This window comes from Cupressus sempervirens, chromosome 6 (genome assembly GCF_028749045.1).
Source record: "Cupressus sempervirens isolate cs-2001-9-10 chromosome 6, ASM2874904v1, whole genome shotgun sequence".
In the NCBI taxonomy this organism is placed as follows: domain Eukaryota; kingdom Viridiplantae; phylum Streptophyta; class Pinopsida; order Cupressales; family Cupressaceae; genus Cupressus; species Cupressus sempervirens.
Genome location: NC_143123.1, coordinates 516,498,715 through 516,526,364, shown reverse-complemented (window position 1 = coordinate 516,526,364; position 27,650 = coordinate 516,498,715). Strand labels below are relative to the sequence as shown.

General features: G+C 34.8%; 1 protein-coding gene across 1 annotated transcript; it reads left to right on the top strand.

The window, feature by feature from the left end:
- The first annotated feature begins 699 nt into the window (after nt 1-699).
- Nucleotides 700-24,833, top strand: NRPB5 (Eukaryotic rpb5 RNA polymerase subunit family protein). Its single transcript, XM_089788761.1, has 5 exons — nt 700-901; nt 2,144-2,381; nt 2,526-2,705; nt 23,930-24,043; nt 24,342-24,833. The coding sequence occupies exons 2-5, from the start codon at nt 2,187-2,189 to the stop codon at nt 24,465-24,467; spliced, it is 615 nt and encodes a 204-aa protein (XP_089644887.1). The 5' UTR covers nt 700-901; nt 2,144-2,186; the 3' UTR covers nt 24,468-24,833.
- The last annotated feature ends 2,817 nt before the right edge of the window (nt 24,834-27,650 follow it).

Here is a 27,650-nt window from a genome sequence, read left to right as displayed (position 1 = left end):
GGGAGGTTACCCATCGTAGTACAACTCCAACTTGAGTACGCTTAATTACAAAGTTTCCTCCATGGTTAAATCCACCCCGCTTGCAACCCCATTTGCAAAACCTTCACCAAGTGTTGTGCCTTATGAGCCATTCATTAGAAAGCCCCTTAAGCTATCAATTGATAAGTAGCATGAAACTCCATAGTAAAGTGCGCTCAAGCTGGAGAAGTACTGGGATGGGTGACCTCCACGAAGTCCCGGTGCTTCACCTCTGTGAGCATCACTTCCTAAATCTAATAGGTGCTAAGTGTTTCATTCATTCTCATGAAAGAGGGGTTCGTGTGAACCACTACTCATGAAATATGGGTCAATGAGTTTGCGCAAAAACTACACAGTTGAATCTTAATAGCAATATCACAATTTGAATGGATGCCAAAAATACCTCCTACTTATGAATTGATTGAATCTTTTATCTAAATATTAAAAAAGGAAAGATAAATTTCAAATGAATAAAATAATTCACCAATATTTTTAAAAATAAAAATAATCAATTGTAAGGAAAAAAATCTTTATAAGATTTAAATAAAATTTATTATTTTGATAAACATTACAGAAAAAAGTCCATAATATTTTTTTAATGTACCATTGTCATATGCTAGAATTTCCAAGTTTAGATTAAAAAAATAATTATTAGATGTAAATTTTTTTTTTTGATTGGTCACTGAAGAATTTCGTGGGCTTTTATTGAATTTTCACGAGCAGCAAAATGACGATAAGTGAGCATTAATTATGTGTCAGAGAGAGGAACGTCATTGTTTTGCAGCATTAGTATTGTAGCAGAGAAAAACTTGATCAGTGGAAGGGGAAAGAACCGCAGGCCAAAGAAGCCGAGTGTTAGAGTTGTGCAAAATCTGAGGCACAGGTAATATAGTTAGGCAAATTTATATGTAAATCTAGGTATTACAGTTGTAAAACTTAGGCAAATTTATGTGTAAATTTAGGTTTTACAGTTGTAAAACGCAGACAATTTCTACATTGGTGCTGGGCTGGGGCTCTCGTTTCTCTCTTTTTTTAAGGTCACTACAGAATATGAAATCGTCATTTCAAAGTCCTTAGACATTAGGGTTAATTTTGTACAACTATACGCATTTTGTTGTACGTTTGAAGGATCAGGCGTTGCAACCTGGACATATGCTCGAATAGTCTCCGAATGAAGGCAAAACATTGTTTCAGCCATCGCCTCCATCATGATTTGTAATGTGAGTTTCAAAGAAATCATTCGAAGAGATAGAGTCCAGGAAATTCCCCCCCGGTTAACTAAAAACCATCGTTATTGTGCCCTATATAATCTTACTCCCTTGCCAAAAAATAAAGACTTTTGCACCATCAGTGCCAAATCTCTACTTGAATCGGTGCTAGCCGAAAATATTGTGAAGTCTAATATTTTCAGATTTCTAAAATGGACTCCGACATTAAGGGCTTGGGCAGTGTGTGGAAATCATAACACCTGATCAATATCTACATTTTTTCTGTTAATTTAATGTTTTCTATTCTATATTTTGCAATTTCATTTTTTAAAAACTGTACGTGAGGTTAGCTTGTCTTACAAATGAAAGATTGGAGGACGTTTTACTAAAAGATATGTACCAAAGAAATTAACTAACAATGTCAATATTTCTCTGTTTTGAAGCACACGTTTTTAGAGCATAAGAAATATTAGTTGCCTTCATGTCTAGCATGTATTATACCGTGTTACAAACATATTAAACCAAAACACAGTTGCTGAAACATGTAAAAATCTTTGCCAGCAAAGAAAATACATTATATTGGAGTATACATTAATCTTCTATTGTGATTATAAGTATTTTCTTATCATATGAAGCATATTTCTGGATTGCATCAGTGCTCATTAATATATTATTTACCAGTGGATGTTAGCTCTTATGCACATAACCTGAAAATAATCATAGTTAAATTTCAATTGCATCTTCATATGTCTGTAAATTGATATTATTGACATAGTCCAAAAGGCAAAATCTCCATACTGTGTGACATGAAGAGAGAGCGGTTAAATTTAATTTAGGTTTTTGTTTCTCCTGGTTAAGTTTCGAAGCATTTGACATAGCAATCCAAAAATCTGACTCATGAAGCCTCATTGTCTCAGAGAGAGTGAGAGAGAGCATTGGTAGAGAGGAGAGAAGGGAGCCATGTCAATGAATGAACAGACTAACAGGCTTTACAGAATCCGGCGCACCATTTTGCAAATGCTCAAGGACAGGGGTTATCTTGTGACTGACAATGACGACATTTCCAAAGAACAATTTCTTGAAAGGTTTGGGGATGAACCCAAGAAAGATGATCTTGTTCTCAATAGAAGTAAGCGCAGCGATCCTGGTGATCAGGTGATTGTATTACGGCCATTTTCTGTTTATTAAATTAGTTGCATTGAGTTCCACTGTCAATCATTTTTTTCCTCTGTTTTTATGTGACATGAGTTTTCCATTCAAGGGATTTTGACATATGAAAGAATCACCATCTCTTTGCAGATATATGTATTTTTCCCTGAAGAACCTAAGGTAGGGGTAAAGACGATTAAAACTTATGTAGAGCGAATGAAATCTGAAAGTGTCTTTCGGGCCATATTAGTTGTCCAGCAGAACTTGACTCCTTTTGCAAAACAAAGTCTTCAGGAGTTTTCTGGCAAATTCCACTTGGAGGTTTTCCAGGTCAGTTATTCGGTCCTTGTAAAATTTTCTATTCTTTTGGTCTTCTGTTTTTCTGCAGTATCATTTTGTTACATTAGTTTTTATTTGAAATGTTCAAAATATATGCTAGTTTTTGGTGAGTTACAACCTTTCATAACTAAACAGTGTTCAGATTTATAATATTTTCACTAGAACAAGGATTTAGAATTTAGGGTATACTGTCTCGATAGGGTATGAGTTTCAGAAATTAATCTTTTATAATATTGAGGAAAGCTTAAAACGTTTAAAGTGAGTGCAAAGCTGAATCTGCAGCTATAGTCCCATGGATGATGATGTTAAATTACAATAGGCTGTGCTGCTGGTAGGAGTGAAAGTGGTGTGGAGTTTATTAAATCTTTTACTGTATGTGTCCTCTGATGTATTGAATAAAACTGACATGTTCCAGTTAACTTTGATATTGTATTGAAACTATGACTGTATGTGGCTATCTCAAATTTTGAACTTTCAAACTCAAGCCTTGAACTATCAAATTATATTACTGCTTGATATTCTTGAAACCATTAATATTTTATTTTAACTTTAATTTTGTATTCTTGCACTTTATAGTATGTTTATCTCTTTGCATCTTGTGGCTTATTAAAAACTACAGTTAGAGCAAACAGCCACGCTGAATTGTCTTTTGACTAAGAAATGATGGTTTCAAGCCAAGGCATGTGATACAGCAAAAGTGTGGTCCTCATCAGTTTGTCCAAGCTCAAAATCACTGATAGCATAGGAATTGTATGCATTATGCTTACAGCTGGTAGAACATGAGAGATTACAAGCCTTCAACATATACCATATTTGTAGCCACTCAACAGAATGTTTATAGGTTGTGTGATGTGACAAATAAAATTTTCAAAAACACTTACAGTTATTTGAGCTTGTCAGTAGTTGTCATAAATGTTTAAGAGAACTTGAAAATTTCCATTAAGGTAGATGGCAATCTTTAAAATTCTTTTCTCTGTTAATGAATCTTTGTTCTCTTCTCTTCATGGAAGAGATGCATCTGAAATACATCTGAAAATGAATATGACCTATTTATTTCAATTCGTGTACCTGAAAGTAAGTAAATTTTTGTCAAAATATTTGGGACTTAAAATCCCATTCTTTCATCAAAATATTTGGGGCTTATATCCCAATTGCTAATAAGAACATTTCAACCTTCAAGAAGAATGAATAGGATTCTTGATTGTCAGATGCTCTGTGCACATAGAATCTGGAAAATAGGAAAGGGGCCAAGAAGTAATAAAAGGAGGATAAAATGTTGTTCACAGACTTGTTAGGACAGTGGCAATGGGTATTGGTGCAGAACCCCAAGCTATCTACTCCCTTTGCACCTTTGATAGGTTTAGAATGAACAAAATGTTCCAAATATCTTATTCCCAAGATAGATTGAGACTCCACAAGGTAGTCCACACCCACACTCTGGCTTTCTACTAGGCTACTTAGACCCAGTTGAATAACAACAGGTACTCAAGGTTACACTTGATTTTCAGGGCGGAATCTAGGTTTCCTCAAACTAAAAACAACCACAACAAACTATTTAGTCTTCACAACCCAATTCCCAAGTTTATGGCATACAAGGAAACTTGCATTCCTTAAGGAGGGCTACAAGGAAATGTGACCAGCAACTTGGTTTAAATGGCTCCCAAGGACAAGGCTAAGCCCAACTATTGGTTCAACATGACACTTTCAACTATCCTCAATGTATTCCAAGAGATGAGTACTTGGCCAATCCCCTAACACCTCTTTTCCTCTAAATCGCCTAGTAGGAATTAGGTCTAATTGGGGCTCATTAACAAAGCAAGTACCCTCAAAACTGCCTCCCAATCACCACCAACACCTGGATCATGTCAAGGATCATGAAATATGATTAATTCTCTGATTTCATCATCATATTCCACCCCAACTTGACTTATGCAATCATTTGCACAAAATAGGACTGTCACATGGAGATGCATTTCCTAGGGTTTTGCTGATAACTACAGCGGCTAGGATTTTCACAACCTGCAACAACAAAAGTCTTAAAGTACATTGGTATATCTTGAAAATCACCAAGGGTTAGAGTTTTCCCATGGTTACTTTGCAAGATATGAGCAAAAGAAGTTGAAACCCTAGGCATGGGCTTGTTCTAAACCAGTCAGCACAAAAACCTTCCTTTCTTATCCCTTCACTTCAAAGCCTCACACCAGATACAATGGAAAGGTGAGTCTGTCCTCTATTTGACCATGTGATCCATCCAATGTCAGGCCGTACAATTCCATACAACACCTAGAAACAACAAAAATACACCAAAAATTCAGTTTTCTTATTGATTCAATGCGTCCTCCTTACAATCTCAATTCCAATCTGTGATAGGACATGTTTTCCATCCTATTTCTACAAGTCCTAACAGTTCCCCCAACCAAAAGGTGGTTTGGAACGATTTTGCACAATTACAACTAAAAATGCAAAAGTTGCTCATTAACAACTTTGAAAACTTTTGACAACTTTTAGCAATAAGTTGTCAAACAGTAAGTTGTCATTATTTCTTGCATTCTAGAGGACTTAGAATATGTTTAAAACAATATTTAAGACCTCCTAACACCTAGACTCCTAGTCCTAGCATAAAATGTCCCTTGACCCAAGGTAGATGACAAGATTTATAATTGCATCTTGTGTCCCTTGGTCTTACACTTAGGACTTATTACATGAATCAAACGGAGAAGTTCTAACACATTATTTCCGTGATGAAGATGCATTTGAGTGTGCCTCTGCACAATACTCGAGGGGTTTATTAATCTCAAGTCTGTTTGGGACAAGTTCTTGCAAACTTGTGCCATGCCTCTTCATGTCTGCTTCATCCATCCAAACAGCCTCCTCTTCAGGATAACCTGACCATTTCACTAGATACTTCTTATAAGTATTCTTCCTGGTCTTCTTAATGATCTTAGTGTCCAAGATCATCTCAGGTTCCTTTCTTGCATGGAAAGGTAATGCTGCAACATCTTCTTCGAACTCCTCCAACTGTGTTTCATTGTCTTCATCTACATCACCTTTATAAGGTGTGAGATCAGAGATATTGAAGATTGGTGAGATGCCAAGGTGTGTTGGAAGTTCAACTTCATAAACATTTGCTCCCAACTTCCTCAACACCTTACATGGACCAACCTTTTTCATCAGCAATTTGGTGTGCTTGCCCTTTGGCAATCTCTTTTTTTTCAAGTAGACCCACACCAAGTCTTCAACCTGCAATTGCACATCTCTCCCACCTTTATCCTTGGCTTCTTTATACTTTACTGCACTCTTTTCCAATGCCATTTTCACTTGATCATGGACATCCATCATATGTTCAGCAAACTGTTCACCATGAGCACTGATTGGAACATCAGATGGTCCAAGATACCCTTTGGGCTGTACCCATAAGCAACTTGAAAGGGACTCTTTCCCATACTCCTATTCACTGAATCATTGAATGCAAACTCAGCCTGAGGTAGAATCTGATTCCACTTTGCACCATATTGCTTGGTAAGACATCTAAGCAAGTTTCCTAGTGATCTATCGACCACTTCAGTCTGACCATCCATTTGTGGATGATAGGCAGAACTGAAACTCAGATTTGTGCCCAATCTCCTCCACAGTGTTCTCCAAAAGTGCCCAAGGAACTTCACATCCTTGTTTGAAATGATGGACTGTTGTAAACCATGAAGTCTCACAATCTCCTTGAAGAACAAATTAGCAATGTAGGTAGCATCACTAGTACTTTTGCATGGAATGAAATGAGACATCTTACTAAATCTATCAATTACCACATATATACTGTCAAAACCTTTTTGTGTCCTTGGCAAGCCCATGACAAAATCTATGCTGCAACTAATCCATGATCTAGTTGGTATAGGTAGAGGTTGGTATAGACCAGCAGTTGTAGAAGTTCCCTTGGCCTTCTGACAAATAGAGCATGACTCCACATACTTCCTCACATTTGTCTGAACCTTAGGCCAAAAAAAAAACCTCCTTACATGTTCCAAAGTTTTATCCAAGCCAAAATGGCCACTCATGCTGCCTGCATGCTTCTCCTTTATTATGTTTTCCCTCATTGAACACTTAGGGATGCACAATTGGTGTCCTTGAACAGTAACCCATCTTGGATGAAAAAATGTGCATATTTTACATTATAATCCTTTGAAAAATCTGAACATACCTGATATACTTCTTTGAAGTCTTCATCATTTTCCTACATTCCTCTCAAGGAATCAATTCCCACACTCTGCAACCTGATTTCTTGCACTGCCAAGTTCCTCCTACTCAGAGCATCTGCCACTTTGTTGGCCAACCCCTTCTTGTGTTTTATTGTGAAGGTAAATGCTTGAATAGATTCTACCCATTTCATATGTTTATGGCTCAATTTCTCTTGGCTATTTAGGAAACTAAGGGCCTGATTGTCAGTAAAAACCACAAATTCCCTAGGCAGCAAACAATGCCTCTATTTCTTCAATGATTGAACTAATGCATATAATTCCAAATCATAAGATGAATACCTTTTTTGGGAGTCAATCAGTTTCTCACTGAAAAATGCAATAGGTCTACCCTCCTAACTCAAAACTGCCCCAACTGCAACATTTGAAGCATCACATTCTAAGTTAAATACCTTTTGAAAATCAGGAACGGCAAGTACTGGTTTCTTTGCCACCTTTTTCTTCAGCATTTGAAACGCTTCTTCAGTCTCCGTGGTCCAAGCAAATTTGCATCTTTGACCACCTTTTACTGTGTCCAACATAGGTGCACAATATTGACTGAAATTTCTAATAAATTTTCTATAGAAAGAAGCAAGCCCATGAAAGCTTCTTACCTCAAACATGTTTCTTGGAGAAGGCCAACTTAGTATGACTGCCACCTTATGAGGATCCATCTTGATAATCCCTCCAGATATGATAAACCCAAGATATACAAGCTCCTCTTGCACAAAGACACTATTCTCCAAGTTGATGAACAACCTTACCTCTTGTAGCCTCGTCAAGACCAAATCAAGATGCTTCAAGTGATCTCCATTTGTCTTACTAAACACTAGTATATCATCAAGATACACTATGACAAACTTTCCAAGAAATTGTCTCAAGACCTCATTCATGAGTCTCATGAATGTACTTGGGGCATTAGATAGCCCAAATGGCATCACCCTCCATTCATACAAGCCTTCATTGGTTTTAAAGGCAGCCTTCCATTCATCCCCTGCCCTTATCCTAATCTGGTGATATCCACTTTTCAAATCAATCTTGGAAAAATACCTTGCTCCACTCAAATGATCAAGCAAATCTTCTATTCTAGGCATAGGGAATCAATACCTTATGGTAATCCTGTTTATAGCCCTGGAGTTCGTACATAGCCTCCATGTTCCATCTTTCTTTGGAGCTAAAAGGGCTGGAACTGCATAAGGGTTCAAACTCTTTGCTATTAACCCCTTGTCTAGGAGTTCTTGAATCTGTATTGCCATCTCTTTGTTCTGCTGAGGTGTGAGTTTATAAGCAGCCTTGTTTGGCAAGTTGCTCTAGGAATCAAATCAATGTTATGATTTACCTCTCTCTGGTGGGTGTTCTTGGTATATCTGTGTCCAAGATATTAGCATACATGTCAAGTAGGTCTACAACCTCCTTAGGACCTACTCTCCTCTTTGGTTCTTCCATCTTAGGGACTTCCTCCTTCCTCTTGTCTTGTGGCTTTATCACCAAAGCATAGCATGGAGATCTGTCCTTCTTGACAGTCTTTAGAAACTCCTCACCTACAAATAAAAACTTTGATTCTTTTTTGTTCCTCCATATTATCAGTCATGGGTAAGAAAGTTACCTTTTCACCTTTGTAATTGATGGTGTAGGTGTTCATCTCCCATCATGGTGTGCCTCCACATCGTATTGCCATGGTCTCCCAAGTAACAAGTGCCAAGCATCCATTGGAACAATATCACAAAGCACCTTACCTCTGTACTTTCCAAGTTGTCACTCCACCCAAGCTTGTTCTTCAATGACAACATGCTGACCCTTTGTGAGCCATGATACCTTGTAGGGGAATGGGTGAGGTACCCTCTTCAACTTCAATTTCTCTATTGCTTTTGCAGACACCATGTTGTCAGTAGATCCATCGTCAATCACCATCTTACATACCTTGTCTCCAACTCTGCTAGTTGTCTTGAACAATGACATCCTTTGAGGTGGCTCTTGTATGGTAGGTGTCCTTAACAGAGTCCTTCTCATCATTAGACTTTCCCCTTCCTCAGGTGGTGCATAGGAATTTTGAGATTGGTCCCCTTGACAGTCATCTTCCCTAATCAGAGCAGCTCTCCTCTCTGCCTGATTACTTGGGTTCTCAGGGCATTTTGAGGCAATATGCCCAACTTGATTGCATCTATAGCATCTTGGAGGTCCTGAACCTCTTCCTCTAAATTGGCCTTTAGAGTCTTCTCTTCTTCCTCTTGAAGATCCCCTAGAACTTCCTTCTGCCTGATTGTTCTCTTGGCTGCTGTCACCATATTGTCTATTATTCTGTCCTCTCCCATTGCTTGTCCCTCTTCCTTTGTTATTGAAGTCCTTCTGGCCTCTGCCTTTTCCACTTTGGTCTTGTCTTCTCTTGAGTCTTCCTTCTACTTTCAATGCTAATTGATAGCATTTTTGGACTGTATTAGGAGAGCATAGACTCAATTCATCCTAAATGTTGAGTCTCAGTCCTTGCATATACCTTGCAAGTTTAACACTTTTATGCTCCACCATATTTGATTTCATGGCAAGTTTATGAATTTCCTTTGTATAACTACAGACATTCATTTCTTTCTGTCTCAGATTTTGCCTTTTGGTATGAAGTTGCACTTCATAATCTTCTGGTACATAAGCCTCCTTCACCAAGGCTTCCATCCTTTAACATGTGCTTATAGGATTTTTCTCCAATTTCACTCTCTCTGATTGAATGAAATTCCACCAAGTTAAGGCAAACCCTTTCAACTTGGATTTTGCAATTTTCACCTTTTGGTGTTCAGGTATCTCCTCACAGTCAAAGAAACTGTTTAGAGCATCAAGCCAATCCATGACTTCTCCAGAGTCCATCTTCCCACTGAAAATAGGTAGGTCAAGCTTACCATCCATAGTCCTTCTCTCCATGGATTTCAAAGTCCTTACAAGTAGCCTCTGGTCAACAGGAATCTCTTCTCCTTCCTCATCTTGCAGAGGTTCTTCTCCATCACTAACCTCTTCTTCAACACCAGAGTTTCCACTACTTTCTTTCTTGACTTGTTCCTTAAGGGCCCGTTTGGTTGCTGGAATATAAATTAAAGCATTGGCATTCAGAATGCTGACTTTGGGATTCTGGAATTTGGAATCCAGATTATGATTAGGGAATTCAATTTGGGACCGTTTGGTTGACCAAGAATTCTTTATGAGAATACGCATTTCCTTTGTTTGGTTGCACATTGTGGAATTGGAATACTAGCCAAAAGAAGCATTATCTTTTTTATTCAGTTTTTTAACATATGAAATATGTTTTTAATATATCATTTTCACAAAATGTGATTTAAATGTAAGTTACATTACATGATTTTTAAATTCATTTAATTTATTGTCATTAAAACCATGATACACAATGAAAATATTAACTACATACAAAAAAAATACATTACATAAATTATTGCTACATTACAAATAATTTGCCAATCTTTTCTTTTAAGTTTTTTAACATGAATGAAATGTATTTTTAGTATATCATTTTTGCTTGATTGAAAATGTGATTAAATGTAAGTTACATTACATGATTTTTAAATTCATTTAATTCATCATTAAAACCATGCTACTCAACGAAAATACTAACTCCATACAAAAAAATACATTATATAAATTATCATTGCATTACAAATAATTTGCCAATTATATTTTTAATATATCATTTTCGCTTGATTGAAAATGTGATTAAATGTAAGTTACTGAATTTTAAATGCATTTAATTTATCATCATTAAAACCATGCTACACAATGAAAATATTAACTCCATACAAAACAGAATACATTTTACAAATTATCGTTCCATTACAAATAATTTGCTAATGTCTGTATACAAGGTCATTGTCACATAAGGTTTCAACATACAAGGCCAATAATTACACCTAGAAGGCTGCGTAAAAACATTATTTCAGCCTCATGGGACTTACATGTTTTGCACTAGTTTCTTGATCTTGTTTTTCAGCTTTGGCTGAAGCAATGCCAGCGTTGCCCACCTCTCGTGCCTTAGCGCATTTTGCACTCATTTCCTTCATCATGTGCAATTGCACAGAGGACATCAACCCATTCGAAATATCCACAACCATCATTCCCCTACAATACAAAATCAACATTAGTTCATATCAAAGAGATTGCATGCCATTAATTTGAAAGATATAATATATAGCATGTCATTAATAACCTTCTTTTTGTCAGGGCAACTCAAAAATTGGCACCCTAGATTTTTTATCGCGTGCCATACTTTTACTAGACACGGCCCAGCACAACATGGGAATTCATAAATTGGCACATCACACACAGCCATGTATCCTGTATCAATAAATTGGTAAGATTAGAAAAGTTTCATGCAGCTATAAAGACAAAGGAGTAGGTATATGCATGAGATCACTTCAGAAATTTGATTAAAAAAAAGGCTTTGATTTTTTTTCCAGAAAAACAACAAAAGTGCACACGAATGATAAGGAGCAAAGCCAAAAATGCAAGAGAAGTACAATGTTTGAATCCAAAAACTCTAAGAAAATCCACTCTCATGGCGGCATGTATTCAGCAAAAGGGCAAACACAAGTTTCTTTCAGGTTCAAACAGCCTAGAAGTGGCTTCAAATTCATGGAAGATCCGTCAAAAAACAATGGCCACGGCCAGAAGAAATAACAAAGTTTATTTAATACAACATCTATAGCTTACACCAAGATTGGACAGCAAAAATAACACTAGCACTTTTATAACAAAAATATTAGAATTTGCTCCATTCTGTAATGATAGAATTTGAGATGAATAAAGTAATCTTGCTTCCGTTATGACAGTCTTAGAAGAATATTGATCATCCTAATTAAATTTGTTTTGTAACAGAACGAGAAGTTCTCGGGACAACCCAAACTGACTCTATTGATTGAGCGTCGATTTCCCTAGTGCTATATTGACGGATTGCTTCATTCGCATACAACCTTTTGACTCCTCCACGATTGCTACAAGGTGTAGATGTTACTTAACGCGTTTGTGTGTTAATTTGTCTTAGCCTTCACTGACTGAAACTCTGAGTGTCGATATCTAACTATATATAGGCTAGAGAAGACAAACTAAAAAATTGATTCCAATATATGCATACACCGGCTACTAATGTTCGTGCTCTTCAATAGAAGCTAACATTTCATTTCAACAATTGTCATATTGTCAAAACAATGGCCATGGCCAGTAGAAATAACAAAGTTTATTTTAAACATCTACAGCTTAGACCAAGACTGGACAGCAAAAATGGCAACAATTGTTCAAGCCACACCTACAGCCACTGTTCAAGTGATGCTAAATCCACACCTACAACCACTATTCAAGTGAAGAAAAAGAAAGAGATGCTAAATCCACACCTACAACCACTGTTCAAGTGAAGACAAAGAAAGAGATGCTAAATCCACACCTCCAGCCACTGTTCAAGCCAAGACAAACTAAAAAATTGATTCCAATATATGCATACACAGGCTGCTAACTTTCATGCTCTTCAATAGAGGCTAACATCTCATTTCAGTTGCGAGTATCATGACATCTCAGATTAAACAAAAAACATCAAATGAGTAGTGTTGTCATTAGCCAAGTATAATGACATAACAGAGTAGCATCGATCTAAATTTTATTCTAGTACAAAACCTACAGCTTATGACATCTCGCACTGAACAAAAAACATCAAATGAGTATTGTTGTCATTAGCTAAGTATAATGACATAACAGAGTAGCATCAATCTAAAGTTTATTTTAGTGCAAAACCTACAGCTTAGGCCAAGATTGGACAACAAAAAATAGCAACAATTGTCAAAATAATGCGAAAAAAAAAAAAAAAAAAAAAAAAATATATATATATATATATATATATATATATAACCTCTCACAGACAATGCAACATTCAATGTGTACGATTTTAATTTAAAAGAAGCTTAAAAAATATATGTTATATATCCAGATCCAAAATTGCTGACAAACAGTTGCCAAAAACACATGTTCTATAACCATCACATGGGATGTAAATCACCAAAGTTAAGCTACATCTAATAGTTATCAAACTGATCATAAAAGTATTGAACAACAAAAGGTACTACAGCCCTAGAAACTTTATTCAAACATATTCTTCTCTCTCCTCTTCGTTCATTATCAAGAACCCCTTGGTTCTATCAGGATCAGCCACAAAGATGTCAAATGCTGCAATCAAAGCACTAATACTAAGTTCAGCGGTGGCTTTTAGTGCAGCATATACATCTTGTAGATCTTTTAGCTTATGCTCTTCACCCAATTCAATAACTTGAGGCTGAAGGAGGGTTTCATTTAGCTTATCGATTGAATGAGACATCCAATCCACGGAACTAGCCATACTGGCCTTCTTCTTCGGCCTCCTAGATGATGATGTTGAACGAGCATGTTTTCCATTTGCTGCACTAAACTGATTGGATACAGGAATAGTCATATCTTCATCATCCAAATCAACATCAGCATAAACAGGTATATGAATGTTCCCATAATCATCATTGAGACCTATAGTCTCATCCATATGGTGCTTTTCTTCTGTTTCTTGTGCTGTTGCAGCCGTTGCACCCTCAGCCACATCGTTACCCACAATCAAGGCTAAATCATTAAAGTATTGAAAAGACTGCCTCTTAAAGACTAGCATTTTAAAACTCCTTCCTCTGCATTTTGGCATAAATATTGAATTAATTATTTGACTATCATTGCTAATTACTTAGTTGTAAATAAGGAAAAAAGATTTTAACATGCATGTTACCTTCAAGAGCTCTTCCCAAACACTGTCATCAGCATCCATGGATTGGGTAGACTTGTTCCAAGCAAAGCCATTGGTACTTTTCAGCTCTTTCATAATTCTGTACCCTTGCTTCCAGGTTTTTAGTTTGTTCTTAAAATTGTCCTTAGACAAGTTCATGTTGAGCTCTCCATTGAACTTTCGTTCAATGGCTGTCTAGGCTTCTTTTTTGAAGCCTCCGTCACCTTTCCTTCCGAGAGTGATTTGTTCATGGAGCAAGTCTAAAAACCTACGCTCCATGACCGGCTTCCAAAATACCTCCTTCTTGGATGAAGGAGGTGTTTCAGTGACTTGATTAAAAGAAGGTGTTTGAGCAACTTGAACATCATCATAGTCCATGCTCATCAATAGTGCTGTGTATGACATAGATAGTGCTGAGGAAAATGGACCACAGAAATAAAAGATTATAATAATAAAAAAACATGAAGGACTACTGATAGTATTTTAGTGGTAGTCATTCGACCGCAGATCTAATTATACTTAAGAAAAGAAAATATAATTAAAATAACATTCGTCTCATTCCATATTTACAGCTAGAAGAGTTATCAGCAGATATTTCCTCCTTCCAATCAGCAAATAAGAGGAACATCCAATCAGAAAAGAAAATATTATTAAAATAACATTTGTGTCATTCCATATTTACAGCTAGAAGAGTTATCAGCAAGTATTTCCTCCTTCCAATCAGCAAATAAGAGGAACATCCAATTAGAAAAGAAAAATATTACTAAAATAACATTTGTCTCATTCCATATTTACAGCTGGAAGAGTTATAAGTAAAGGATTTAAATTTGAATCAGTAAAATGTAGAGAGTGAAAGATTTAAATTTGAATCAGTTTTATGATATTCGTTCCTCCATCCACATCACTAAGGTCTTCATATCCTTCTTACACTTCTGCAAAATATCGTCAGTTTCAAGCTCTTCAATACAGAATAGGAACATTAATCAGGATTTTCAAGCTACATTCAGAATTGATGGTATCTAACATAGACAGAGGAATATATATGTGACTTGTTTGACAGAATGTTGGAAGTATTTCAAGTAATTATCAAGAGGATGTGAGCCAATGGGATTCAATCCCAATCAATAAACAGTCAGGCTCCCATGATTGGAGGAGAAGGGGCATCAATCCATGAGGTTCAGAGCATAACTCAAATCTGATAGCCAATTGCCAAAGAAGTATGATCTACCAAGAGAAGATAGGAAATCTAATAAGGCATTCTTATTTCACAACACTCTATTTTTCAGAATAGTTTGAAGTTTGTTTCAGGTGCAGAACTAACATGTGAAAGAAAATAAAGAGTCAAACAACAAATAGTATTCCCACAGGAATGGATGCAACTCATATCACCGTTAATAGTATGCTATCACAAGTAAGACTGAGATCTGTAATCATTAGTGTCCCTCATCCTCTATCTATGACAAATGACAAGAGCATAATTCCAATTCAATAGAAAGGTAAAGTTGATGAGCTTGAAATAATATGAAAAATATGTTTCAAATTCCAATAACTTAGATATAGAAACTATATTTCAATCTTACCATTCTGAGATCTTAATGGCATTGCACACAGAGAGTTCATGATGCTTGCACCCTTCAAGAATAGATTGAGTGCTAATCACTTAAGAAGAAATAAGTTATGTAAACCAGAACAAACACTGAAACATGGAATTATAGTTTGTTTTATAATAGCTGAGTATTATAGAAAGCACACTTCAAATTTGGACACAACATTCTCATACATGATGCAAGTGGTAAACAGTATGCTATCACAACTAAGATCGAGATCTATAATCATCCCACATCCTTTTTGCTATGTCATCTCTAAACTTCCTCCAATCCTCTCTATCGCGTTGAGTCATCCCATATTTCTCAAGTATTGGTACATGTATCCCCTCACGATCATCTTCCTCGTCAATGTCTACTTCAAAAGGAATACAGTCTTCTATGGTAATGAAGTTATGCAATATGCAACATGCCAAAACAATCTTTGTTTGGGTCATGATTTGATACGATGTCGCTTGTCTCAGTATAGGAAGGCGTTGCTTCAAAATGCCAAACATGCATACTATTGCATTTCTGGTGAGGAGTGGTGGTGATTAAATAACTCTTCAAGAGTGTTTATGGGGCTTGCTTTTGAGAACTCTTTTAGATGGTAACGGGTGCAACGATAAGGCACAAGAAATCTAGGTACATTGGGATATCCAACATCGACCAAATAATATTTACCTACATTAAATAAAAGTATATTAATATATCTTTGTAACAATTGTCATATGCATGACTATATAAACATATTTGACATACCTTGGGGAACTACTAATGGATCGGATCTTGAAAGAGCCGATGCTAAAACACGACTATCTACGGCAGACCCTTCCCAATCAGCAAGGATGTATTGAAACTTATAATCAAATGAAGACACATCCAAAACATTTTGTGACTAGTTGCCTTTTCTATCATGATATGGAGCTTGAGTGTCGACATCAACAGTGACTGGAATATGATTTCCATCAATTGCTTCCACACATTCCTACAATAGGAAAATTTATAATCAAACAAATATGCAATAATAGGATTTAGAGTCGAGAAAAAATAATTGTACAAATACAATATCTTCCTTGAAGTACGGATCAAAACGGTCCTTGCCATTGATTTCTAGAGGAGTGGTTGGACTTGCTGGCAAAAGGTAATTGCCATGGACTACCAAGATTGTCGTCAAAACTTTGTGGAAGTATCGACTAATTGTCTCTCTTGAGTGACCAAAGTTATGGGCAATCTTACGATTCCTCAAATTATGGCCAAGGGTATGGAGGAACATCACAAGTTGTTCTTTCAATGTTAAGTGCATCATATTGTGATGCTCCCTCTTTCCCTACTAATAGTGGCTAGACAAAAGAAGGCTCCTCTACTCATTCGAATTTGATCATGACAATCAGTCTCATTTGAATAGATAATATGTTTATAAAAGAGAATCTCTCTTTTTTTGCGCTTACGTATTGCTCTTCTACCTTCTTGCGCAGACGCTGCTATGGATGCAACAAAGGCAGCCAAACCAACGACAAGAGCACAAATGACTCCTCTTCCTAGCAATGTGTCCTAGAATATTTTTATTTTTCAGTAGATCCATCAACAACCTAAAACAATTGTAGAGACAAATATCGTTAGATCTATGGAATCACTTTAAACAATTGTAGAGACAAATATCGTTAGATCTATGGAATCACTTTAATACAATTAATTGTATCACGGATTTATTGTAAACTTCATATAGGCTTACAATTGTGATTTTATTCAACATATAATCATTTCTAAAGTATGGCTTCAAATTTGAAAACTATGATTTCAAGTGCCTCTACTAAATCTAAGTTTTCTTGTTGGGTATATGGTCATGCACATATCCACGCGGCAATGATTTCTAGATTTGATACAGCTGAGTTTGGCCATGCAATATTTGCCTTCGATTATAATTATATAAATATAGATATAAACATGGGTCAATGAGTTTGACTCTACTAAATCTAAGTTTGGGTGTATGGTCATGTGCATATGGAAAAAATCTACTTATTAATACTTATCAATAGATATAAACATATTACTTCCTGTGGAAAAAAATCTCATACTTGGGTTTATGGTCATGCACATATGGAAAAAATCTAATTATCACTACTTGCACTATCATTAAGGGTCAGAAAAGGTTGTTACTGCAGAACAGCTTGTGGATGTAAAAATAATTAGTCAATGATATATAAACTGCAAAATCTGGACTGTAGAAGGACTCAAATAGCTTAGTTGAAGAATTGATGACCAAAGCAATTTGTGATGGGCTATAAATATAAATGTATCTAATTTCTTTCAGATTTAGGGAAGAATATATATAAATACATAGTAGTTAACTGTTAGATAGGGTTCCGTAAGAAATATAAACTGACAAGCTGAACAAACAAATAACAAGCTATTGTCCCCGAGATATTTTGGAGGAAAAGAGTAATTATTGTACTTTGTAGTCAAAGATAAATAGGAGGAATATTGGAGTAAGCTTCTTTAAAATGGAAGGTGAAGGGATAAATTTCAACTTTCAATGCAGCTTGATTTTTATTAAGCAGACAGACACATAAATCATGATGCCCATATTCTTGCATTTTGATTATTGGCTATGGACATTTTTAACTTCAGCATAGGAGTTTTGGAAGTTGTTGTATCTGTAATATGAAGAGTTTTTGGTTAGCAACAGGGTACTTTAATATAGTGCTTCTATGGTTCTACCATTAACCAATGAATGATGATAATGAAAGAATTGAAGATTAGTATTGGAAAATGGCTCCTTCATACATAATATGAAGATCTTTACCCGTTAAAATGTCTTAGCATAGATCCTGCGATTGGCACTTGCTTGCCTGATAACAAATCACCTCTAAACAATAATCTTATTGATCTTTCACGATCGGATGTCTAAATGCTGTATCCTTTGCTCTATCTTCTGTTCTTCTCTAACTGATTTTGCAATTCACTCTCACTTCTAAGTCACCTTGAATGCTCTACAAACTATCTTGTTTGCTCCTTCAACTCTCCATAGCATTCACTCCTCTGTCCGTTCTTTTATAAAGAGTTTAGGGCTTCATCCTCCTTAAGAAGACTTTGGTGGCTGAGGGTTAGGTATGAATCTATAGTTGAGATTCATCCATTTTGCCTCTTAATCCTTCTCATTTTCTGATTGGTTGCTTGTAATTGCATAGGGAATCCAAATATAGATTCGTCCTGATCTCCAAAATATCAAAATCTATCTTTAAGTGGGCTCAAAAACGGTTTACATAGTTGTTTGTTCCATTACAAACAAATATGTCAAAACTGTGTCACTTGGCATATGAAGTCTTTGATGCTCGGCATGCACTGTTCTGTCTACTGACTCGACACCTGCATTACTCGGCATCCACTGTTTACTTGGTTCCTGAATCACTCGGCATGGTCTATCTGCTCGACTGTTGAGTGACTCGACACATGAGTGACTCGGCCTCTCATTGCAACTCGGCATCGTCTAATATTTACATGTTGTGCTCGGCATGTATTATTAGTTCGGCATGAATTGAGTAAATGACTTAAGTGTGTTGATACTCACTTGTCAAAACCAATCTGAGATCAACAATCTCCCCCTTTGACATGAGTGTCAAAAACACTTGAATATTTATGATCAACCTTAATCCCTCGAGTATAACATATCCATGACTTGGCATATATACGGAACTTCAAAATTTCAAAATTTTGCAGTAACTTGTATACCTCAAAATTTGATAACTCCCCCTGAGTTAGTAGATCTATCCTGTATCCGAAATCTGTGCTCCTCTTTGAGTAAATGTGTCTCCGCTGATACACTTTTGACTTCAATACGCTATATTGTTGATACTGTTTCATTTGATATGCTCTCTCTTAGCTGATATCTGTATCTGTTTGTTGCTTTCTTTCAAAAAATGCATATCACCCCAATGATATATCTTTGCTACTATGCTCCCACTTTCTTGTTTATTTCTCTTTTGTTCATACTCCTTTGTTCTTTACTATCATCTCCATTTTCTCTATCTCCCCCTTTGACTTTATCTCCCCCATTTGTCTTTATTTATCTCCCCCTTTTTTGACACTTATGTCAAATGGGTTATACACCTATGATGTGTTTGCCCAAGAAGGATTTGTGGACATCCATTATTAACCTTAGAGCTGCATCCTAGTTATCACATGCAACATCCAATGACTTAATATGGATTGCAAGCTCAACAACAATGTGCACTAGAGCATCTAAAGTAGAAAGATTGGGGTCTTTCTTCAGTAAAGTCTCGGCATAGCCTAGCTCCTTGTGCATTATCTCTATATGTGGGGTGAGGGTAGCCTGAATACTTGTCAGTTTGGCTCTAATATTAGCCTCATTTGCTGTTAAGACAACTCACTGACTTTGTGTCTGAAGCAATGTTCTGAAATGCTTCTCACTTTGAGCTGGATTTGATGGTAGGCTTGCACTTGATGCAGATATTTTGCTTTCTAGACTTAGAATGTGACTTCTGGTCTCTTGGGTGAAGAGTGTAGGATTGCATAGTTTTGTGTATAGTGAGAATATATTTTCAAGTACCTTCTTCACATCCTCAACCTTTGTTGCCAATGCAACTTCTTGTAGTGCTATCTCACTGGATATTTTCTCATTTACCTTGCCTTGAAACTTCTTTTTAGACCATTCTAAAAGTTTTGCATTTGTATCAAGGTCTTCATTAGTGACCTTTTCCACTATATCAGTTAGTTGTTCTATGAGTGGCTTGGTCTCTTCAGGAGTTGGCAGACTAAATGCATCTAAAAAGATGTCCTTTATATCTTGGAGTGCTTGCTTCTGCTTGTGTTCTCTCCTAAGCATTTCTTGATGCTTTTTACTTTCTAAGGCTAGTTGCAAAATGCCTGTTTGCCCTAATGTCATAGTATCATAGTCATACTTTGGAATAACAATTTCTTCATCAAGGCTTATGTCTTCATAATAGATTACCTTTTCTCCCTTTGATGAGCTTGGGCTTGGCACTGAAATTTGCAAGGGAATGGTTTCTGTGCTCGGCCTTTGAAGAGTTTGAGTAGAAGGAGTGGTAGATGCTGGTAGGGCTACCAGTGCTTAGATGTCCACTTGTTCCTTCACCTTTGGTGTTTGTTCACTCTCTTCAGGCTTGCCTTGGTCTATCACTACGACTTGGCTAGCACCTTGTTCTTGTGCTGTAGGTACAGATGAATCTATCTCTCCTATTTCCTGCTGTTGACCTGTAGTAGTGTCTTCCTCTTCTGCCTTCTTCTCAATTGTATCAATTTTAACACTTGTATCAACCTTGGTGGATGTGTCTACTTTTGTTTGAACCAAAGGTTGTACATTGGTAATTGAAAGGATGATTGAAGGTGGTTCTTGTGGATTCACCTTCTCCCTTGTGACTTCAGTCACTGCCTTCTGCAATTCTTCTACACTAACCAAAACTGGATTGCCATATAATTTGGCTTGAAGTGTGGACTGATCCAATATCTTCTTTAGATCTTCTGTAGTAAGTGGATTGATTTTTTGAGCTGATGCATCAGAAACATCCTTAACAATTATAGTTTCAATGGTTTTGGTTGTGTCTTGGGGAGGACTGATGCTCGACACTTGTGTGTCCTACACACTCCTTTCATCTTGCTGTTGCTCAGCTGTTGCCTTGTCATCATTTTGCTTTTTTGTTTCTTCCCCAGTTGTATTATCTTTGTTATCATCTTCCTTATCATCTTCTTTGTCATCATCTTTATCATCATCTTTACCCTTTGAAGGATTAGCTTCTCCTTGCTTCACAGTGGTCAACCCTTAGATAAGTTTCCATATTTGAGTTGATTTCTTGACCACATTTTCAATGTTATTTTGGAGAATGCTAAAGGCTTTATATTTAGGTGTGAACCTAACGGCATATCTCTCGACAACCTTAGCAATTTGTCCCTTTGTCAACTCTGGCATTACTTGGGCTAATGTTGTTTTCCTGATCTATCTTTCCAAATTCAGACAATAATGCCATTTTTGCTCAACAATATCATATAAACCTTTTGGTATTGAGTTGGCAAATTCTAGTGGAGTGTTCTTAAACTTTGACATCATGTCATATAATGCCTCTTCCACTTGGTTTTTCTCTTCTTTTCCCAGTTTATCAAAGTCAATATGTCTTGACATTTTCACATAAGTTCTCAAGATCAAAGAGAGGATTGTGATTTACCACCTTGAATTGATTGTTGTCATCTGATTCTGTCTTTTCTTCATCAGAATCTGGCTATGCCACATACGTCCTTCTTTGTTTTTTCTGCTCTTGGCCTCCTTGCTTTATCTACTTGGTCTTTTCTTTGGCCTTTTGGGTAGTAACACATCTGCTAGCTCTGGTGGTAGGTGTAGTAGGTTTTGGCTGGCTAGGTTTTACAACTTTCTTTGCCGTTGACACTGGCTGTGCCTTTGCCTTCCTCTTCTTTGACTCGTCAGTGGTAGGTGCTTCCTTGGCTTCTTCTCCCTCGGAACCTGTAGTCTCCTCTTCTTCTTTATCTTATCCCATGCCTTGAGTCAAAGCTAGAAGTTTTTGTGCTTGTGCTTGTGCTTGTTCTTCCTTTTCATCCTCTTCTTCTTCTTCCTCTTCCTCCTTAGCAACATCTCCAAATTTAGCTTTCAATTTCTTTACCAATTTATCCTTTTTCTTAATTGTGGAGTCAGTTTTTAATTCCATGGCAATCTTTGATTTCACCATCTCATGGTTTCCAAAGTCTTTTGCAATCTTATCTACTTCCTCTGCAAGTAGGGCTGTTATGGCTGCTGAGGCTTCTTCAACATTTATCTTGTACCCTAAGGGTCTTAACCATCTTACCGTTGGTGTGGCAGCTTGCACAAATGTGTAGTCAGCATCAACAAGAAATTGGAATCCCGAGTCTCTACGTCATTGACTTCTTAAAATCTTCAAAGTAACTAGTCATTATAGTTTCAAAAATTTCTCCTAATTGCTCAATGTACTCATTAATTTGCACTACAATTGATTTATTTGCCTTCCATCCTATAGTACCAAATGAGGGAAATGTGTTTTGTAGATAAAAGAATATACAAACCAGCATAGAACCAAACTTGCACTTTGCACTCTTGGTTTTCCTTATAGCTCCAAGGTTCTCCATCAGTTGTTGTAGTTGAAGTTCTGCTAGATCATATGTATGATCTTTCTTGACAATTTTATAACCAACATCCACAGCTATGTAGGGTACACTATTCAATCTATTGGAATGATAGAATTAATGTGAGATTACCTTTGCAACAAAGTTTAGCAATGGATCAGTGATGGTATCTATAGTCATACCTCTCTTGTTCCAAACTACTCCAATATTATTCTCAATTACTTCCTTGGAATCACTCGAGTGTCTTTGGCTGATCTAGGGTTGGGTAGCTAGTAACCCTATGAATTATTCTCTTGGTTATTTTGATTGGTCCTCCTTCTAGCCACAAGGAACCATCATGAATTTCGCTTAGCACAATTCTTATCCACTCAGTCTTAAAAACATTTGAAAAATCTAGGGCTCAATCAAACCCTTTTTCTCAACAATTTTGAATTCCTCTTTCAAAACACCGTTTTCACATAATCTGTTATACGCACCTCTTAGCTCCATGTCTCCAATGCTTCCTATCTTGCAATTGTAGCATTTCCTCACATCTTGCACCATTATCACATTTGGCGGGACCATTGACAATGCGCCAAAAGGGTCTTGTTTATAGGTGATGTTAGGAATGGCCTTAAATACAGGTTACTTTACTTCATTACTGACTAGCTGAACATTTAAAACTTCTTTCCCTTCAACATTTTTTGAACTAGATGCCATCTTGTCAAACTAGGGTTTGTAAAAATTGAAACTGCATAGCTCGACTTCCGATAAATACCTTTGAAAATCTGTCGAAGTGATGATGGATCTCTGCACAAATCTTCTATAATCACTTCTGACAAATTTGAGGTCGCTACTAGCTCTTCTCTCTCTTTCTCAATTTCAAAATGATGAAAAATGAGCTCAAATCGATCATACACCCTTCGAAAACCTTGCATTTAATGCTAGGTGTTTACTATGAGCTCGGCATCAACTAGATAGCTTGGCAGCTCGGCATCAACTAACATTCCACTCGGCATGCATAGGAAATGTTTCAAACTCGGCAACAACATGAAAAATTTAAAGATTTGTCTTGGATTTCTAACAACATCTTGCATCATTTGTAATATCAAATATGTCATTGTTATATGATTTATTATCTTCTTGTTCATATTTAAAGTTTGCCTTTTTTGCTACGCATCTAAACATTTAAACATTTAGCATATATTGTTATTACAAACATATTGCAAATCTGAAACTGAAACAGCACATTACTTCTGCAAACTTCTATAAAATATTAAATTATATTAAAAACAAAATTGACGTACCCAAGTACTCTCATCCCCTACTTTGGAAAATAGCCTTACCCCTACCTGTTCCTAAGTACCCCCGTACCTGTGTAACCTTGCATTTTAGTCATTAAGTGTAGAATTTGTTCAGTGATAAAAAAATATAGAGAATTTCTTTTGTATTCTCTGGCTGGATTGTTCTAATTGCTTTTTCATAATTTGCAAGATCATTTTGTCAGTGTTTTATCATGTGCAGGAGGCAGAGCTACTTGTTAACATAAAGGAACATGTTCTTGTGCCAGAGCACCAACTGTTGACTAATGAAGAGAAAAAGGCACTACTGGAAAGATACACTGTAAAAGAAACACAGGTCTGTATTTTATTAGTATTGGATGTATCACTGAAGTCTATATTTTTTTTGGAACTGGAAATTTAATATCTCAGAGTACTACTATTAATTCTTTTCAGTTGTCAAAGAGATTGGCATGGCATGTAATAGAGACACAAGGCACAATCACTTATATTGCTTGTATAGTTTAACAGATGAACTTCATTGTTAATACCTAATTTTATGGATTTGAGTGTCTAATTTCATGTGTCATATATCTAAATGGATGAAGATTGAATTGTAATGGTCTAATTCTATCTGTTAATACAATTGATTTCAGCTTCCACGAATGCAAGAGTCAGATCCTATTTCACGGTATTACGGGCTCAGGCGAGGTCAAGTTGTGAAGATTATTCGGCCTAGCGAAACAGCTGGCAGATATGTGACTTATCGATATGTTGTTTGACTTCAATCATACATTCGAAAGGTGAACATTATGATGGATTGGCATTACTTTTGCAACATATGGCCACTTGTTTGGTACACATGACAAAATCAGCTCCGTTGAAGAATATTGGTGGTTGGTATTCTGTATATAGACATGTCATTCTTTTTAAGGATGAAATCAAAGTGTTTAGTTGTCTGAAACAGATCCTCCGTAGTGTCAGTTGCTTTTTCTTCTTAAAACTGAAAAACCTGTTCTTTTTGAGATTATAATATGCACTTTGACAATTGCTTATGGCTGCAAAGTTTTGGTTATTCCCCAGAGGTTAATAATTCATATTCACGGTTTATTGAAGGCCATCAAATTATAATTAACGTTTTTGGTTCACCTATTGTATTGCCCTTAACTAAAGTCACCCTTGTGAGAAGTGGATAATGCTTGTAGATATGTTGTCAGAGAACTACCATTTTATAGTTGTTAAAGTACAACATTACAACTTTAACAAAAGTGATTTGATAAATAAATAAATAGAGATATTATAGTTGAAGAGTAAAGTGTAAATTTCAATCTCTTGGTTGATTGAAGAATAGTTAAGTTTTTATAGTAAAATGTTTATGGGAAGAATATTAAAAAAAGATAGATTAAAATCATGAGATTTTTAAGTTATGTTGAAATACTATAATCATATATATAGATTCATGTTAAATTAGTACAAATCATCAATCATTTTTTTTACAAATGTAGATATTGGAACACTTAATCTATATAAATGAATATCATACTAAATTATTTATAATTTTAATTATTAACATGTGACTATCTATTACCTAACCTACAATCTAATAGTGACCTAAATATATACATATAAAATGTCAGGATTGGGGATTAAAGTTTTACATATAGTAAAATCATAAAATTTGATTAAAATTTTAAAGCGCTCTCCTACACATTATTGCAAACATAACACATAGCTTATTGGTCATCGAGTTGAATTCTCTTCTTCGAGAGAGTATGGGTGTTTATAATAGAATATGTGGACAAAATAGAGATTTGCATCTCCAAAGTAAATTTATTAATTAAAAAAAAATAAAAATCAATGTATGTGTATTAAATTTATTTTATAATTTCAATTTGGCTTTACATCAACAACTCCACAACTCAAGCTATTTGATATTATTAAAAACAAGGGTAAGGTAGTGGCTAGGTATTGGCCTTTAGTTATGTAACTAAGTATAGCTATTAGAATTATTTTAATGAATATTGAATATAGTATAGCTATAGATCTTTACTTGAGTAGAACTTGAGATAATTAAAAAAATTGTTGTAAAATAATAGTTTTTATATAGATAAAGTGTATATATACATCTTTTTTTCTTTTTTATAATGATAAATTTATCTTAAGCTATTTCAAAATGTATGAAATATAGGTATAGATAGTAGTGAGCTCAAAATAATAGTTTAATAGTATAAGTCTTATGTATTACTAAGAGTATGCTAATTTTAGTTATATTTTAAAAATAAGATTCAAATTCCTTAAATTAGAAACATAAAAAAACTTAAAATTAAATGACATTACTCAATTCTATTGATAAATAATACATCTTAATACTCTATATCATATGCATTATTACATTTTTAAATATTCATATAAAAATAAATAAATGATTTAAATATTCATATATAAAAAATAAATTATAATTATTATATAATTTCTTTTAAACATATTAATTTAAATATAATTTATAACTAATTATATAATTAAAACTAAACACTATGTGTTCTTTATTTTTGGTGTTTGTTAATTTTAGTAATAGTTTGTAACAAATAGTTATGATGGAATTGGATTTTTATTTAGCTTTTGTAATTTAGCACCATTTAATTGGTTAATTCTTTTTCACATTGTGTGACTCACTTGAGATAGATAATTGAAAAAGACAATATCAAATTCTTTTTTTATTCCTAAAAATTAATTATGATTCAACATTATTAGATATATATTAGGTGTAAATGGAGATTATTTTATTATGATTTATTGAGAATTATTATTAATTTATAGCTTTTTACTTTTAATTATTTTAATTTTTAATAATAAGTAAATAAATCATAAAACTATTTGAATTTTACTCACTTTTTAATTTTTTTAAAAAATTATTATATTTATATAAAAATGATATATGTATAGGCAAGAGGCCTACAACACAATGGGAAATAGTGAGCCTATTATTTGAATCTACTCAAGATTAATATTTAATAATAATAAGTAATCACAACACATAAAAACAAATGATATATGTATATTAAAAAAAGAAATTTTATCTATTTAAGAATTATTTTGTAATTATTCTATTTACTTTGTGTTTCCAAAATTATTATAAGAAAGAAATTGTTTAGATATTTATCATAAAATGTGAAAAATAGATGAAAAAGAAGAATTAATTTATTTTTAATATTAAAAAAATATTAATATTTCTTTTTAAGATACATATATAACATTATTTTGTTTGTATTATAATCATTTACCCATTTTATTTAGTGTGATGATACAATCTATTAATTATAACTTCCTTTGAACAATAATATATGTCTAAATTTTATGTTCTATAATTAAACTTTGTATGTTCATTGACGTCTAGTTTCAATTTAAAATAAATATATTTAATTGTTATTAATTATAGTATTTTGTTTAACATAATATACTTAATTTACAAGATATTAGTTAGTTTGTACAATTTATTGTTTTTGTGCTTGAATGATTTCTATTTGTATCATTTATTTATATTTAGAACTAATTGTTAGAACTTATTCAATACAAAGTTATGTTTAAAAATTAAATTGATCAAAGAAAATGTTACACCCAATGCAAGTTACTATTTATACATTTTCTAATTTAGTTCTAAAAAAGTCATAATTATACAACCATGTCAATAGAATCATGTTTCTCTATTCAATGTATCAAATAGTTGTTACTAGAACATATTGTACATATATTCAAACTTGCATGTCAAACAAGGTCTAATAAGAAATTGAAAATCTTTAAGGGTCGTTTGGTTTCTAGAAGATGACAGGAATTAGCTTTTTCAAAATCTGGATTTGAAAATTTGTGCGTTTGTTTCAAAATTTGCAAAAATGGAATTAGCATACGAGACTTCCAATTTTGCCTCAAAACCAGGTTTTCCAACTTCCTTAAAAAAGTAGGAATTGAAA

What these genes read in the sequence shown, in the direction of transcription:
- NRPB5 (XM_089788761.1), top strand. Translation starts at nt 2,187, where the DNA reads ATGTCAATGAATGAACAGACTAACAGGCTTTACAGAATCCGGCGCACC. An exon ending in GCAGCGATCCTGGTGATCAG is followed by an intron (nt 2,382 to 2,525) that starts GTGATTGTATTA and finishes ATCTCTTTGCAG; the next exon opens with ATATATGTATTTTTCCCTGA. An exon ending in TCCACTTGGAGGTTTTCCAG is followed by an intron (nt 2,706 to 23,929) that starts GTCAGTTATTCG and finishes TATCATGTGCAG; the next exon opens with GAGGCAGAGCTACTTGTTAA.